The 13,801-nt window shown below is 46.9% G+C and overlaps 1 protein-coding gene across 1 annotated transcript in view; it reads left to right on the top strand.

Moving 5' to 3' along the window:
• The first annotated feature begins 693 nt into the window (after positions 1–693).
• The window catches only part of TMEM165 (transmembrane protein 165), a 31,747-nt gene continuing 18,639 nt past the window's right edge, over positions 694–13,801 (top strand). The window contains exon 1 of the mRNA XM_082728658.1: positions 694–1,178. Coding sequence (XP_082584784.1) covers positions 972–1,178 — 207 coding nt within the window. The 5' untranslated portion in view covers positions 694–971. The remainder of the gene's footprint in view (positions 1,179–13,801) is intronic.

Genomic DNA, 13,801 nt, shown 5'->3' with positions numbered 1-13,801 from the left:
CCAGGCCCCCAGGATCATGACCTGAGACACAATCAAGAGTTGGTTGCTGACACTGAGCCACCCAAACACCTAATTTCAAAACCCAAACATGTTAGGAGACCAGTCTAAGATAGGTGCGGAATTTAAAAAAAAAAAAAAAATCCAAAATAAAGGCTTTAAATGTTTCTGGTCTGGGGATAATTACAGGCAAACAAATATCAAAAACGAGTCTTGAGGATTTTCGCCTCTAATCTTCGAAGTTCCATTTCAGAGATTTGTTTTAAATCGCATTTGACTCTCCAACACCACCCTCCACAGATGGCCGCACGTTCAAGGCGGCACCGAGAATAGAGAGCGCGGCACGGGGCTAGGTGTGGCGGTCCCCACAGCGCGCGCCACGTAACCACAGCGCTCCAACTAACTCAACACCTAGGACGGGCTAAGGGAAGCGTGGGCCGGCCGGGATATTAGGGCCGAAAACTCGGGCGGGAGCAGAAGCAACCGGCCGGGCGGTCCCGGGTCGCCAGGCGGACACCTGGGAGGAAGGATACGCGTGGAGCGCGAGAGGGATGCGAGGCGAGGCACGTCACGCGGCCGGGCACCTCCCCGGAGCGCTGGGTCCAATGGGAGGAGGGCGCGAGCCGCACCTCAACCTGCCCGCGGACGTCACGACGCCGAGGAGGACGCCGGGCCAATGGGAGGCTGTCACGGGCAGGGGCGGGGCCCCGAGGAATTGGGCTGGGCCGCCGCGAGACAGTTGGTTGAGTCCTGTGGCCGCCGCGGGAGAGGGGGAGGACCGAGGCGGTCGCTGCGGACGCCGGCCTGCCCTGAGCTTCTCGCGCGTCCTTGCCACTTCCCGCATGGTGTCGGTTTCTCACTGAGCGGCGGCGGCGACGCGTGAGGGACGCACGGCGGGGGCGCTTGGGGTCGACGTTTCCCGTCGCCGGCACTTCCTCCTGCGGCGCCCGTGCGTGGCCGTCTGGGCCGGCGGGATGGCGGCGGCGGCCCGGGGGAGTGGCCGCGCATCGGCGCCCCAGCTGCTTCTGCTCCTGCTCTTCCTGCTGCCGTGGGCCCCGACCGGCGTCCGCGCCGTCCCCGACGAAGACCTTAGCCACCGGAACAAGGAGCCGCCGGCGCCTGCCCAGCAGCTGCAGCCGCAGCCCGCGGCCGTGCAGGGCCCCGAGCCAGCCCGGGCCGAGGTGAGCAGGACGGGCCGGGCCGGCTGCGGAGCCGGTGCGCTGGGTACCAGGCTCGCGGCCGCGGGCAGCGCCCTGCTCGGCCCCGGCGGCCGGCGAGGGGGAGGGGAGCCCGCCGCCGCTCCTTGCGGGTGGAGACGGTGGAGGGCGCTTCTTCCCGGGTCGGGCCCGGCCTCGCCCGGCTCTTTATGGGGGAGGGGAAGGGAGCGCCCAGCCCGGCGTCCGCGGGAAGCTTCCCGCCCGGGGGCGCCGGGATGCTGCGGCCGAGGGATGGGCTTCTTGATGACCCGCGGTGTCCTCAAGAGCGGCAGATACCCGTCCCGGGTAGGAAGTTTTTAACCGAGGACGATGGGAAGCTTTTCGTGTTCCCTGAGGATAACAGGATCGGACGTTTCGGTGTTGAAGCCGCTCATCCCAGACGCTTCCCCGGATTCAGCTTTGCACGACCTGTGTGTTTTGCCCAATGTATGTGGATTATGGAGCGTGACTCTCACTTTTTTAAAAACGTGCTCTGGCTTGCAGCAGGTAGCCCTCGGGAATGCAGAGGAATAGCCAGTCAGAGTGCTGCGGCGGTGTGGGATGGCAAAACCTAAATTCCCGACCATGCCAGAACCCGGCCCTTTGGTCTTAGTAACGTCTTAATTTACGTTACTAGAATCACTGAGTCGCTTGTATGCAGACCCTCGGCGGCATTTTTAAATGCCTTCCCTGTAGCCAGAAAGCTTTCTCCCCATTTCCAGTTAGGACTCCTGAATTGAGGCCTCTGGGGTCTCTTCTCGTGGGGGAGGTTTGCGGTTCCGCCTCTCCCCCTCCGCCCAGGCAGGCTGCATTTAGCCAGACGCCGCCTAACGCATCTTTCTGAAATGGAGTTCTCTCCTACTGCTCAGAAACCCTCAGGGAGTTGCCCCCGCATACTGACTTCAGTCCATCCTCTTCTGCCGGATGTTGAGATTTCTTCCTGATTTGGCCCAAGTCAGCCTCCAGGCTTTTTGGACACCACTCCCTTGCTCATAGGCAGTACTCAAACCACTCAGCCTGGACATGTGCCACGTACTCTGTGGCCCGTCTCCCCAGCAGGGAGCCTCCCTAAAAATGCTTCCTGAGCTTGGGGCGGGCTGTCCGAACCGTCCCCACCTCTCCAGAACCAGCAGATACCTACTCGTTGAAGACGTCCCTAAAACTTGTAGTTAAAAGTGATTTCTCTCTTGCCTTTCACTCCCGGGCTCAGCTGACCCGGCTAGCCATTTCCACTTATGAAATGGAACTAAAATGCTGATTCATCAAATGTATTCTTAGTGTTTATCCTTTAGGTTTGTGTCATTTAAGCTCATTATCTGTCGTTAACTCAGTCTTTTCAAACTAGACTACTTTTGGTTAAGTAACTTTGTGAGTGAGAGAGATTTTGAATGTAACATTCCAGGCCTTTCATCATCATAGTTTTAGTCACATAGTGATTTTTGAGATATAAATAGTGGTAGGTGTGGCTATTAATAATACCTTTTTAGGCAGCAAGGAAAAATCTAGCCTTGTAAAATAAAGACAGCAGTGTGCTATGACTGTATTTACGTGGACTTAAGGATCCTTGTCTTTAAAACTGGAGATGGGAAGGGAAGGGACAGGCACAATATAATATAGTTTTTGTCTTAAATATTTGGACACACACTGGACCCTTGAACAATGGGTTTGAAGTGTATGGGTCCACTAATATGTGGGTTTTTTTCAATACAGTACTGTAAATGTATTTTCCTTACGATTGTAACATTTTCTTTTCTCTAGCTTACTTTATTACAAGAACACAGCGTAAAATGTGTGTAACATACAAAATACGTGCTAATTGATATCAGTGTATGTTATCGATAAGCCTTTCTGTCAGCAGTAGGCTATTAGTAGTTAAGTTTTGGGGGGAGCCCAAAGTTATATGCAGATTTTCCGCTGTGTGTTGGGGAGTGGCTCAGCACCTCTAATCCTGCATTGTTCAAGGGTCAGCTGTATTCTTGGTGGTTCTTTTAAGATAGGAATTTTTTTTATTTTAAGATTTTATTTATTTATGTGTTAGGGAGCACAAGCAGAGGGAGTGGCAGGCTCCCCGCTGAGGAAGGAGCCCTACTCAGGGCTCATCCCAGGGATCATGACCTGAGTAGAAGGGAGACACTTAATCTGCTGAGCCACCCAGGTGCCCAAAGATAGGAATTTATTCTAAATTGTTCTATATTGTGGTAGAATCTGATTATCTTGTTTTAGTCATGTTTTCATCTAAGGTTTTGATGAGGCTCAGGTTTTTTCTCTAGGGTGCTACAGCATTTTGGAAGAGATTTTTCTTTCTAAACTAAAACATGTTTTAGTTAAACATGTTTTTAAAACATGTTTTCTAAACTACGTAATTTAAGGATCCTTTGTTTTTTTGTCCTATTATAAATAAGATATGGTCAGACTTCAATTTAATAACTATATAGGCAAGGGCTGATTGTTGCTGGGTCTCTGGAAGTTTCAACCAATTTGCTTTGCAGCTACATCCAGTAGCTTTTAAAAGGGTAGGTTATTTAAATTTACTTTTTTTCATGCTGCTGTGTGAGAGTGGACTTCTGAAAATGGGTGGAGGAGAATCTCTCCTTCACTGGTAGACATTCACATGTAGGATGTGTTATGAAAATGTTACACCTCAGGATACTTTGAAGCAAGATAACTGAACTTCTGACAGGGCTTTCTACATTGTGCCCCCCCCCCCCCATCAGCTAAAAAAGTTGGGGCTTCACTCTCTACTGACAGTTACAAATAAACCCCAGTTTACAAACTCATGGGAAGAGCAGTTGTTGGTCACTTGGATCCTTTTCATTTATGCAGTTTTTGCTTCTAGTGATTTACTTAGTTGTTTTTTTTCTTTCTTTCTTTCTCTTTCCCTGGGCAGAGCATGTAATCCAAGAAGTCTTAGGTCCATTTAGTTGAGGGAGATCAGACAGATTTTATAAGGCAGTTTACAGTTAGCTGCATATTCTGGATGTCCACAGAACCGCTCTGGTTGCATAGCACAGTTGATAAAGCCACAAAAGCCTATTACCTCACCCAGTACAAATTCTTGTTACTGTATTTCTGCTTTACTGTTTCTTGACATTTCTTTTATTTATTATCTTTGAACTGTGAGAAGGCCTTCTGTGCAATATTTTATTTATTTATTTATTTAATTTTTGTATTGATATATATTATTTGTCCCAGGGGTACAGGTATGTGAATCATCAGGCTTACACACTTCATAGCACATACCCTCCCAATGTCCATAACCCAGCCACCCTCTCGCCACCCCCCCACCCCCCAGCAACCCTGTTTGTTTTGTGAGATTAGGAGTATCTTGTGGTTTGTCTCCCTCCCGATCCCATCTTGTTTCATTATTTTCTTCCCTGCCCCCCACAACTCCCCACCTTGCTTCTCAAATTCCTCATATCAGAGAGATCATATGATGTTTGTCTTTCTCTGATTGACTTATTTTGCTCAGCCTAATACCCTCTAGTTTCATCCATGTCATTGCAAATGGCAAGATTTCATTCCTTTTGATGGCCGCATAGTATTCCATTGTGTATATATACCACATCTTCTCTATCCATTCATCTGTTGATGGACATCTAGGTTCTTTCCATAGTTTGGCTATTGTGGACATTGCTACTGTAAGCATTCGGGCGCCTGTGCCCCTTCAGATCACTACCTGTGTGGTAATTTTATAAACATCTTTCCATTTTCATGAGGTTGCACTCATGCTCCATCCCGCCCAACCCCAACTGCTCAGTTCTAGCCTCTTTATAGCAAAGATAGAGGCTGTCGGGTGACTCTTGTCTTACTCATGATTGCTCTGTCAAAATGAAGTGATCATTATGTTACAGATTTTGTTTGGTGGTATTCTACTGTCAAAGCAATTAAAAAAAATCAGTGAAGCTAAATACATTTAATACATTTCAAATCTCACTTTATAAATACATTATAAAATTAACAAAAATAAGATTTAACTCATTAAAATGCATTTACAAAAATCTGTTAAATACATAGTATTCTAATATGAATTAACAAGTAACATAAAAAATAACATCAAACCTAACCATTCACAGATAAAAAGACATTCTCGTGAAATTTATAATAAAACACAATTTTATCTTTAAATACAATCTCTTATTTTTTATATTTGCTTATTAATTAAAAACTTTTTATTTAGGGAGAGAGCATATATGAACAGGAGAAGCGGCAGAGGGAGAGGGAGCATCTCAAGCCGACTCCCTGCTGAAACTGGAGCCCGGGTCACAGGATACAGGGCTACATCTCAGGACCCTGTGGTCACCACCTGAGCTGAAATCAAGAGTCTTGATGCTTCACTGACTGCGCCACCCAGGCACCTGTACAAGTCTTTTATTTTTATTTTTATTTTTTTAAGATTATTTATTTATTTATTTATTTATTTGATAGACAGAGAGCACAAGTAGTCAGAGAGGCAGGCAGAGAGAGAGGAGGAGGCAGGCTCCCTGCTGAGCAGAGAGCCCGATGTGGGGCTCGATCCCAGGACCCTGGGATCATGACCTGAGCCAAAGGCAAAGGCCTCAACCCACTAAGCCACCTAGGCGCCCCTGTACAAGTCTTTTAAAACCAGGTTTTTCCATGGTGTCTTATTTAAGTTGCACATGTATTTTTGTGCACATTTTCCATCTTGTGGGAAAGGCATTTCTGACTTGATATGGTAAAGTAACAGTGAGGAGACCGTTCTCAGCCAATTCTAAACATTTTCCTCTAGACCCCTTTATCTCCAGATTTCACCTCTTATATGATGACCTTTGTCGATTGGCTTTCTTGCTGTTTTCTTGCAGGGAGACCAGTCCTTGTTTCATAGGTGTGGGCAGCCTCATGGAGGTGCCCCTGGGGTTCTCTTTCAGGTCACTGCCACGGTGTGCACATCTGAACTCTAGGACTCAAGTAGGAGCTATTGTTTGCCTTGTCGGCATGTTCATCCTTCTCTTGAAGATCAAGAGAAGGAACACTTTCTAAAGGAAGAACTTAGCCCCCCCCCCCAAGCTCCATCTTTTTAGTTTGGAACTAATTTTAATTGAGTATGAGTCTTATTCAGCAATTTTTTTTTTTTTTTGCATCTCAAGATATAAAACATTTGCATCTGACCCCCAAATTCAAATACTGAAATGGTGGTATCTGAACGAAGGCAGACACTGGTGTTTCACCACTGACTGGTCTTCCAGTGTAACTGGATAGTGGATCCCAGTTACAGTCCCTGCCTGGGAGCGGCCCGGGAGCATCTCCACTCCCTGCCTGTCTCCGTGTGGTGCCGGACTGCCATCCTTCCCGCGCCTCTTCTCCCTGTCCCTGTGCCTGTTCTCTTCCGACCTCCGCTACTCGCCCTCCTCACGGTCTTTATTCTCTCCCTTTGGTCGGCTCCTTTCTGTCTGCTGACACCAGCCCATAGTCTTCTCCTTTTTGGAGAAGGGGAGAAAAAGACCAATAACCTAACTACTTGATTGTGTTTGTTTATATTCTTCAGTTTTAGAAATCAGATTTTTTGGAAAGGTTTTATTTAATTATTTGTCAGAGAGAGAGGGAGAAGCAGGCTCCCTACTGAGCAGGGAGCCTGATGCGGGACTCAATCCCAGGACCGTGGGATCATGACCTGAACCAAAGGCACATGCTTAAGCCACAGAGCCACCCAGGCGCCCCTTGACCATATTTCTCACTGGGGATTAGGGAATTAACTGCTCTTTTGCCTCACTCTAGTCTTCCTTATTGGCTTCGGTCTTTGTTTTTTCACTGAAATCCGGTTTTGAAGGGTACCTAGACCTCCCTACTTGCTATATTCTGGGGTCCTTTTCAGCACTCATTTCACACTGTTCACCCTCCTCTTTAAGAGCCTTTACCCCATCTTGGCCGGATGTCCTTGAGTCTTAGTAAGTTTCAGTCTCTCCTCTTAACATTATGTTGAGATAACAGTGCTCAGGTTTTGTTTTTGTTTTTGTTTTTGTTTTTTTTTAATTAATTAATTAATTAATTTGTCAGAGAGAGAGGGAGAGAGAGCGAGCACAGGCAGACAGAGAGGCAGGCAGAGGCAGAGGGAGAAGCAGGCTCCCCATCACGGAGCAAGGAGCCCGATGTGTGACTTGATCCCAGGACACTGGGATCATGACCTGAGCCGAAGGCAGCTGCTTAACCAACTGAGCCACCCAGGTATCCCAGTGCTCAGTGTTTTGAGAAGCTGGTTAAACAGCATATATTAAAATACTTGGTATCTAGTTAGTAGCTGAGCAAGTGGTGCCTGCCCCTAACTTGACCATCTGTGGTGCTCTCCTGCCTGGCCCTCTGATTGTTTAAGACAGTTGTAGTGTTGTTGCTGTCCCCGCCCCTCCCCTGCTCCGCCCCCTCCCCCTGGTAAAGACTTTCTCTAAGGCTCATTTTTTCAACTTAATCTAGTTTCCCTTCCCCTTGGAAATCCCATCTACTCGCAGAGCCCTAGCTGATCAGTGCAGGCTGTCAGCAAGCAGACGCACACCTCGAGACTGGGCTGGACTCCGCTCAGGTGTCCCAGTTCTGGTGGCCTCTTGGAAGCCTTCATTTGAAATGCTTTTTACTGCCTCCCAATGAACATATCTGAAACTAAACCTTATTATTTTCCCACTTGCCCACACACTTTGTAGGAATATAAATATTCCTCCCAGTACACCCAGCAGAAAACCTTACCATCGTCTTTGATCCATTCCCCCCACTACCCCCGGCCCACCACCACCACTTTTTAAAGTTCTCTTGATGTTTTCCCTTTCCATCATGTGCAGAATTGTTCTTTCTCTGAAGTGTCTTCAACACTGGTCTTATGCGGCTGATCTCATTCACTGGTCCAGTGGCTGCCAGCCTTCTCTGCTTTCTGCCCTGATCTATTAGCCACAGTGCCTTGATCGCATTTGTGGCTTCTGCTCAGACTTTTCAGGGCTTCTTGCTGGTCAGAACAAACAGGAGTTTCACTCTCGGCTCAGTTTATCTTTCTCGTCTTACCCCAGCCATGCATCTGATGGGTTTACTCCCTTTTCTCAGAACATGCCTGTAATCTTTCCAGTTGTCGGTCCTCGCAGTGAGGTAAGGGCATGTGCCCCGGTGCATTTTGAAGTTGGAGCGGCTGGTCCCGAATCCTGCTGAGGCTTCAGGGAGGCTGACAAAATGAGAGCCCACTTCCAGCGTTGGTCAAAGGTTGCCCCACAGGTGTAGCTCCTCCAGATTGCCAGGCAGTGAAGGGGTGCAGAGCCCCTGCTTTCTGGTTGAACCTGCCTGAAACCCATGAATAGCCTTTGAAGAATTGGTTCTCCATAAGCAGAGCGAGAGATTGGGTCGAGAGATTTTTGAAGCGATACACAGCAGGTGTAGTCATGTGTATGGAAAACACCAAAAAAACCCAAAAAAACCCCACAAGTGCAAAGAACATAGAGTGAAACAGTATGTCTCCTCCTCCTCTTGTATTCTAGTTTGAGGAGTCAGCTGACTACATTTTACCACTGACTCCTAGGTTGTTTTTTGTTTTTGTTTGTTTTTTAAGATTTTATTTATTTATTTATTTAACAGAGAGATCACAAGTAGGCAGAGAGGCAGGCGGAGAGGGGGGGGAAACAGGCTTCCCGCTGAGGAAAGAGTCCGATTTGGGGCTTGATCCCAGGACGCTGAGATCATGACCTGAGCCAAGGGCAGAGGCTTAACCCACTGAGCCATCTAAGTGCCCCATAAAAGTTTTTTACTGGAGCAGAGCCATGCTCTTTCATTAAAGTCTTCTCTGTGGCTGTTCTCCAGCTCCAACATCTGGAGTTACGTAGTTACTACCACAGAGACTTTGTGGCCCGTGAGATTAAACATTGTCCCTTTAAGAAAAAGTTTGCCGACTCCTGTTGTCATCCTGGTTTCTTTCCTGTAAACACCCTCTGTTAACTGATCACTGAGACCTGGCGTGCATTAACAGCGATACCAAACTATACTACCCTCCCTCCGCGCCCCTCCACACACACACATACAATGACTACACGCATAATAGCTGCTTTTTTCTAATTTAAAAATATCTTCCCGATTTTTCTTTATTGGTATAAAGAAAACATTCTAATTTTTACTTTTCTTCTGTTTTAGAAAAACATTCTGATACACAGAGCGACCCTTTGTTTAACCAGTTCCCTGTCGATGGACATTTAATTACTTTGTCGTCTCTTACTACGGATGACAGTACATTTGCACATGCTTCTAGTACAGAGAGATGAACTCCCCTAGGGCTCCTGTGGTAAACTTCACTTCAGACGTGTACCTGCCGTGCCCACGGAATGCATTCACTTTCTCCTGAGGATCGCAGGTGGTTAGGGGTGGGAGGTGTCGGGCTAGGCCTTGCTTACGAGCTTCTCTGTAACCTGGATCTTGAGGAACCAAGGCGAATCAGAAAAAGGATGTAGGAAGGGCGGTAGGACTGCACGACTTAAGGCTGCTGGTTATCAGAAGCTCAACAGATTCTTGTGTTGCGCTGCCCAGAACTTTAGCCGGAGCCATGTGGCCATCCTTCCGCACTGGAAAACTGTGGCTTGGCTAAGTGGGGACGTGCGTGAGCTGGGTGTGCTGAGTAGGTAGATGCCGGTGTGGAGAAAAAGGAATGCCGTGTTCCCAGAGTAGTGCTTTGGCTATATCGGGTTAAGTAAAATACTATTAAAAATAACTTTATCTGTTTTTACATTTTTAAAACGTGGTTACCAGAAAATGTAAATTCTGTGGCTTGCGTTATTTTCTGCTGGACACTGGTGCTCTGGCCCATCCTTCCATAGGGACCGTGAGGCTCATTGTTAGTGACCAACTTAACGAACCAATTTCGTTTTACAGGGATGAAACTGGCCATTGTGGTACGTTGTGGTTGCTGTGTGTCCCTGAGTGCTTGCTGTGTGGCTAGGCATCATCCTAAAGCTTTCTGTGTGGGAGCTCATTTAATTTTCACAGCAGCCCTGCAGCTTGAGTCACGGGGAGGTAAGCTTCGGGGCCCAAGGTCGTACAGTAAGTGGTAAGGCCTTGGCTGTGGGCCCGGGCAGTCTGATTCCAGAGCCACGCATTAAACCGCTGCAAGTTATCCTGAAGGTGAATTAGAAAAAGGAGATGCTCCCTGCACACTGTAAGCAGTTAGGTCTTTGACAACCAGTGATCATTTTCTCACCTTGTTATTAGCACTTTAAAAATTTTTTAAAGTTTTAAAATCGAGGGCGCCTGGGTGGCTCAGTGGGTTAAGCCGCTGCCTTCGGCTCAGGTCATGATCTCAGGGTCCTGGGATCAAGTCCCGCATCGGGCTCTCTGCTCAGCAGGGAAGCCTGCTTCCTCCTCTCTCTCTGCCTGTTTCTCTGCCTACTTGTGATCTCTCTCTGTCAAATAAATAAATAAAATCTTTAAAAAAAAAAAAAAGTTTTAAAATCGACCTCCGTAATACCCTGATGCTTCAGTTTTCAATTCTTATCACAGTGGTTGGTGGTTTAACACTATTTTTTTGGATATCCAAGACTAGCCTAATATATGATAAAAGCTGCAGGTTGATTTTCTTGTGTTGTGTATATAGCAAGTTTTTAAGAATATGTGGTTTTTTGTTTTGTTGTCCTTGGAAGGCAAGTTTTATTTTGTCGTCATATCACAGAGAAACAGGCTGAGTAATAAATCCAGGGCTTTATGGTTGGGAATTATAAGGTTGGGAGAATATGCAGTTTTGATCCCTGTGTTTTTAAAAGTAAACATTTTCTGGTTTTGAGCTTAGAGCTAATTGATTATAAATGGTGTATATTTATTCCTAAACATTTTCTTGGATTTCAGCTCCTAAATACTTTACAGTGAAATTCCTTCATACAGGAGGAAAATGGTTGTATTAATGAGAGCCAAGTTGAAATGCTTATTTTTTTTAATGATGCTTAATGATCTAGGGTATTTGAAGAGAAAGGAAGCTCATCTTTAAAGGACTGTCAGCATAGATGGAGCTAAAATGGTCATGGAGAGAAAGCAAGAATTTCTTTTTCTTTTCTTTTCTTTTTTTTTTTTTTTTTTAAGAGTTTGTTTATTTGAGAGAGAGCAGGAGAAGAGGGAAGGTCAGAGGGAGGAGGAGACTCCCCGCTGAGAAGAGCCCGATGCGGGGCTCCATCCCTGGACTCCGGGATCATGACCTGAGCTGAAGGCAGTCGCTCAACCAACTGAGCCACCCAGGTGCCCAAGAAAGCAAGAATTTCTTAAAATGGTAGTTGGTTAATAAAGAGCTGGCTTCCAAGGCTGTCCTTTTGATTTAGTCCTAACATCAGATATTTTCTAAAACATTAAATTGCCCCAGTTTTTAGCTCAGAGGTCTCGTCTGATGAATGCTTAAATCCTGCTCATCTTTACTGTGGAATTGGGACTCCCGTTCCTGTCGTGAGTTGAGGAATGCCGTGTGCACTAAGAATTTAGAATTTTATTCTTACCTCTGACATCTCTGAGTAGGACCTTTGTAAATCAAAATACTTCTGTTTTTTACCCTGTCAAATATCATATCTGTTTCTGGAGTTTCTTTCTCTTTTTCATCTCTTAGGTTTCTAGAGATTCATGGGCTTTAAAAGTTAATTAAAGGTTGGCTGTTAGGCTAGGAGGGGACATTCAAAAGCGATTTGTCTAGTCTGCAGTTTCCCAGCCTGGGAACTAGAGATGAATTCTTCACTGTGGAGGTTGGGGCCGTCCTGAGCATGGCGATCTGTCCATAGCAGCACCTGTGGCTTTTGCCTGTCAGATGCCAGGAGTTCACCCTCAGTTGTGACAGTGTCTCTGGACATTGCATTAAGACCCTTGAGAGACAAAATGGTCCCGGTGGCGGACCTCTGACACAGTGCATGTCCCGTGAGGGGAGGTCCTCTTCTCTGGAACTCAGAGGAGGAGACTGGCTGCCTTCTCTAGCCATCCAGTATGGCTTCACATGGCTATCTTGGGGGAGAACTCTTTTCTCTGGGGTAAGCTAAAATCTGCCCCCTAAAGCTAGCACCTGTGATTTTCTAGTTCTACCTCTTGGGGCCCTGCAGTGTAGATACAGACCCGCAGACTTTTTGCGGCCGTGGGAACATAGGCACCTGGTTTCTCCTTGTCCCTTCTTTGATTGTTTTAGAGCCTGAGTTGGAAACTTTTTTTTTTTAATGGGCCAGGTAATATTTTAGGTTTTTAAGATCTCTGTTGCATAATTTTCCTTTCCTTCTTCCATCTCTCCCCCTTCTCTCTCTCTTTTTATTTTTTGGAACCCCTTAAAAATGTAAAAGAAATTCTTTCTTTTAAGGATTTTATTTTTTGGACACACACAGAGACGTAGCCAGAGAGGGGCCACGAGCAGGGGGAGAGGGAGAGGAAGAACAGGCTTCCTGAGGACCAGGGAGCCCAGTGCGGGACTTGATCCCAGGATCATGCTCTGAGCTGAAGGCAGATGCTTAATGACTGAGCCACCCAGATGCCTCTATAAAAAACATTCTTAGCTGACACAGGCTGGTCGTGGCCTCACAACAGCCTGCCACCCTCTATCTAGCTTGAGAGCCTCTTCTGTCTGGGATGATCTTCAGGGGGCAGGGCCTTCTCCACGGTGGTGCCCCAGAACTGTGCAGGACTGCACAGATAGTGTGCAGCTGGGCAGCACAGAATAATGGACTTGTTCCTACCGATTAAAAAGTACTTCAGGTACTTCTTGCTTCTTGGAGCATGGTCACATTTCAGCTTAAAGTGACCTTAATGCCAACCAAGACTTAGGTTTGTCGTTTGTGTGTGTGTGTGTGTGTGTGTGTGTTTAAATTCATTTAACACAGAGATCACAGTAGGCAGAGAGAAAGGCAGAGAGAGAGAGGGAAGCAGGCTCCCCGCTGAGCAGAGAGCCCGAAGCAGGGCTCGATCCCAGGACCCTGAGGTCATGACCTGAGCCGAAGGCAGAGGCTTAACCCACTGAGCCACCCAGGCGCCCCAGGTTTGTCGTTTTTATTAGACCACAGGACACCTCCTAGGATTGTTTAGATACTGGCATAGCACTATCATATATCCAGCTCTATATGTGTACATCTTTTTAACAGTTTTAATTTTTTTTATTGACGTGTAGTTGACCCGCAGCATTACATGAGTTTCAGGTGCACAGCATGGTGATGCGACAGCTCTGTATGTTTGCTACCTCACAGGTGTGCCTACTGTCTGTTCACCAGACAAGGTAACCATGCACCATTGACCGTATTCCCGGGGCTGTCCCCTTCTTTCCCATGATGCACTCCCTCCATAGCTGTAGGCCGGTACCCCCACTCCCCTTCCCCCATCTTGCCCGCCCTCCTACCCCCACCCCTCTGGCAACTATCAGCTCTCTGCAATTATGAGTCTGTTCCTGTGTTTTGCTTGCTTTTTTGTTTTGTTTCTTAGATTCTATGCGTAAGTGAAACCAGATGTTATTGTCTTTCTCTGATTTCACTTAGCATAATACCCTCTAGGTCCATCCATGTTGTTGCAGTGGCAAGATCTCATTTTTTTTTGAAAGACTTTATGTATTTATTAGAGAGAGAGCACACAAGCAGGGGTAAGGGGGGAGGGAGAAGCAGACTCCCACTGAGCAGGGAGCCCGACTCAGGGCCCTGATCCCAGGA

Source organism: Mustela nivalis (genome assembly GCF_964662115.1).
Source record: "Mustela nivalis genome assembly, chromosome: 4".
Taxonomy (NCBI): Eukaryota; Metazoa; Chordata; class Mammalia; order Carnivora; family Mustelidae; genus Mustela; species Mustela nivalis.
Note: the sequence above shows the minus strand (reverse complement) of the source record. Positions and strands in the feature narration are given on the sequence as shown.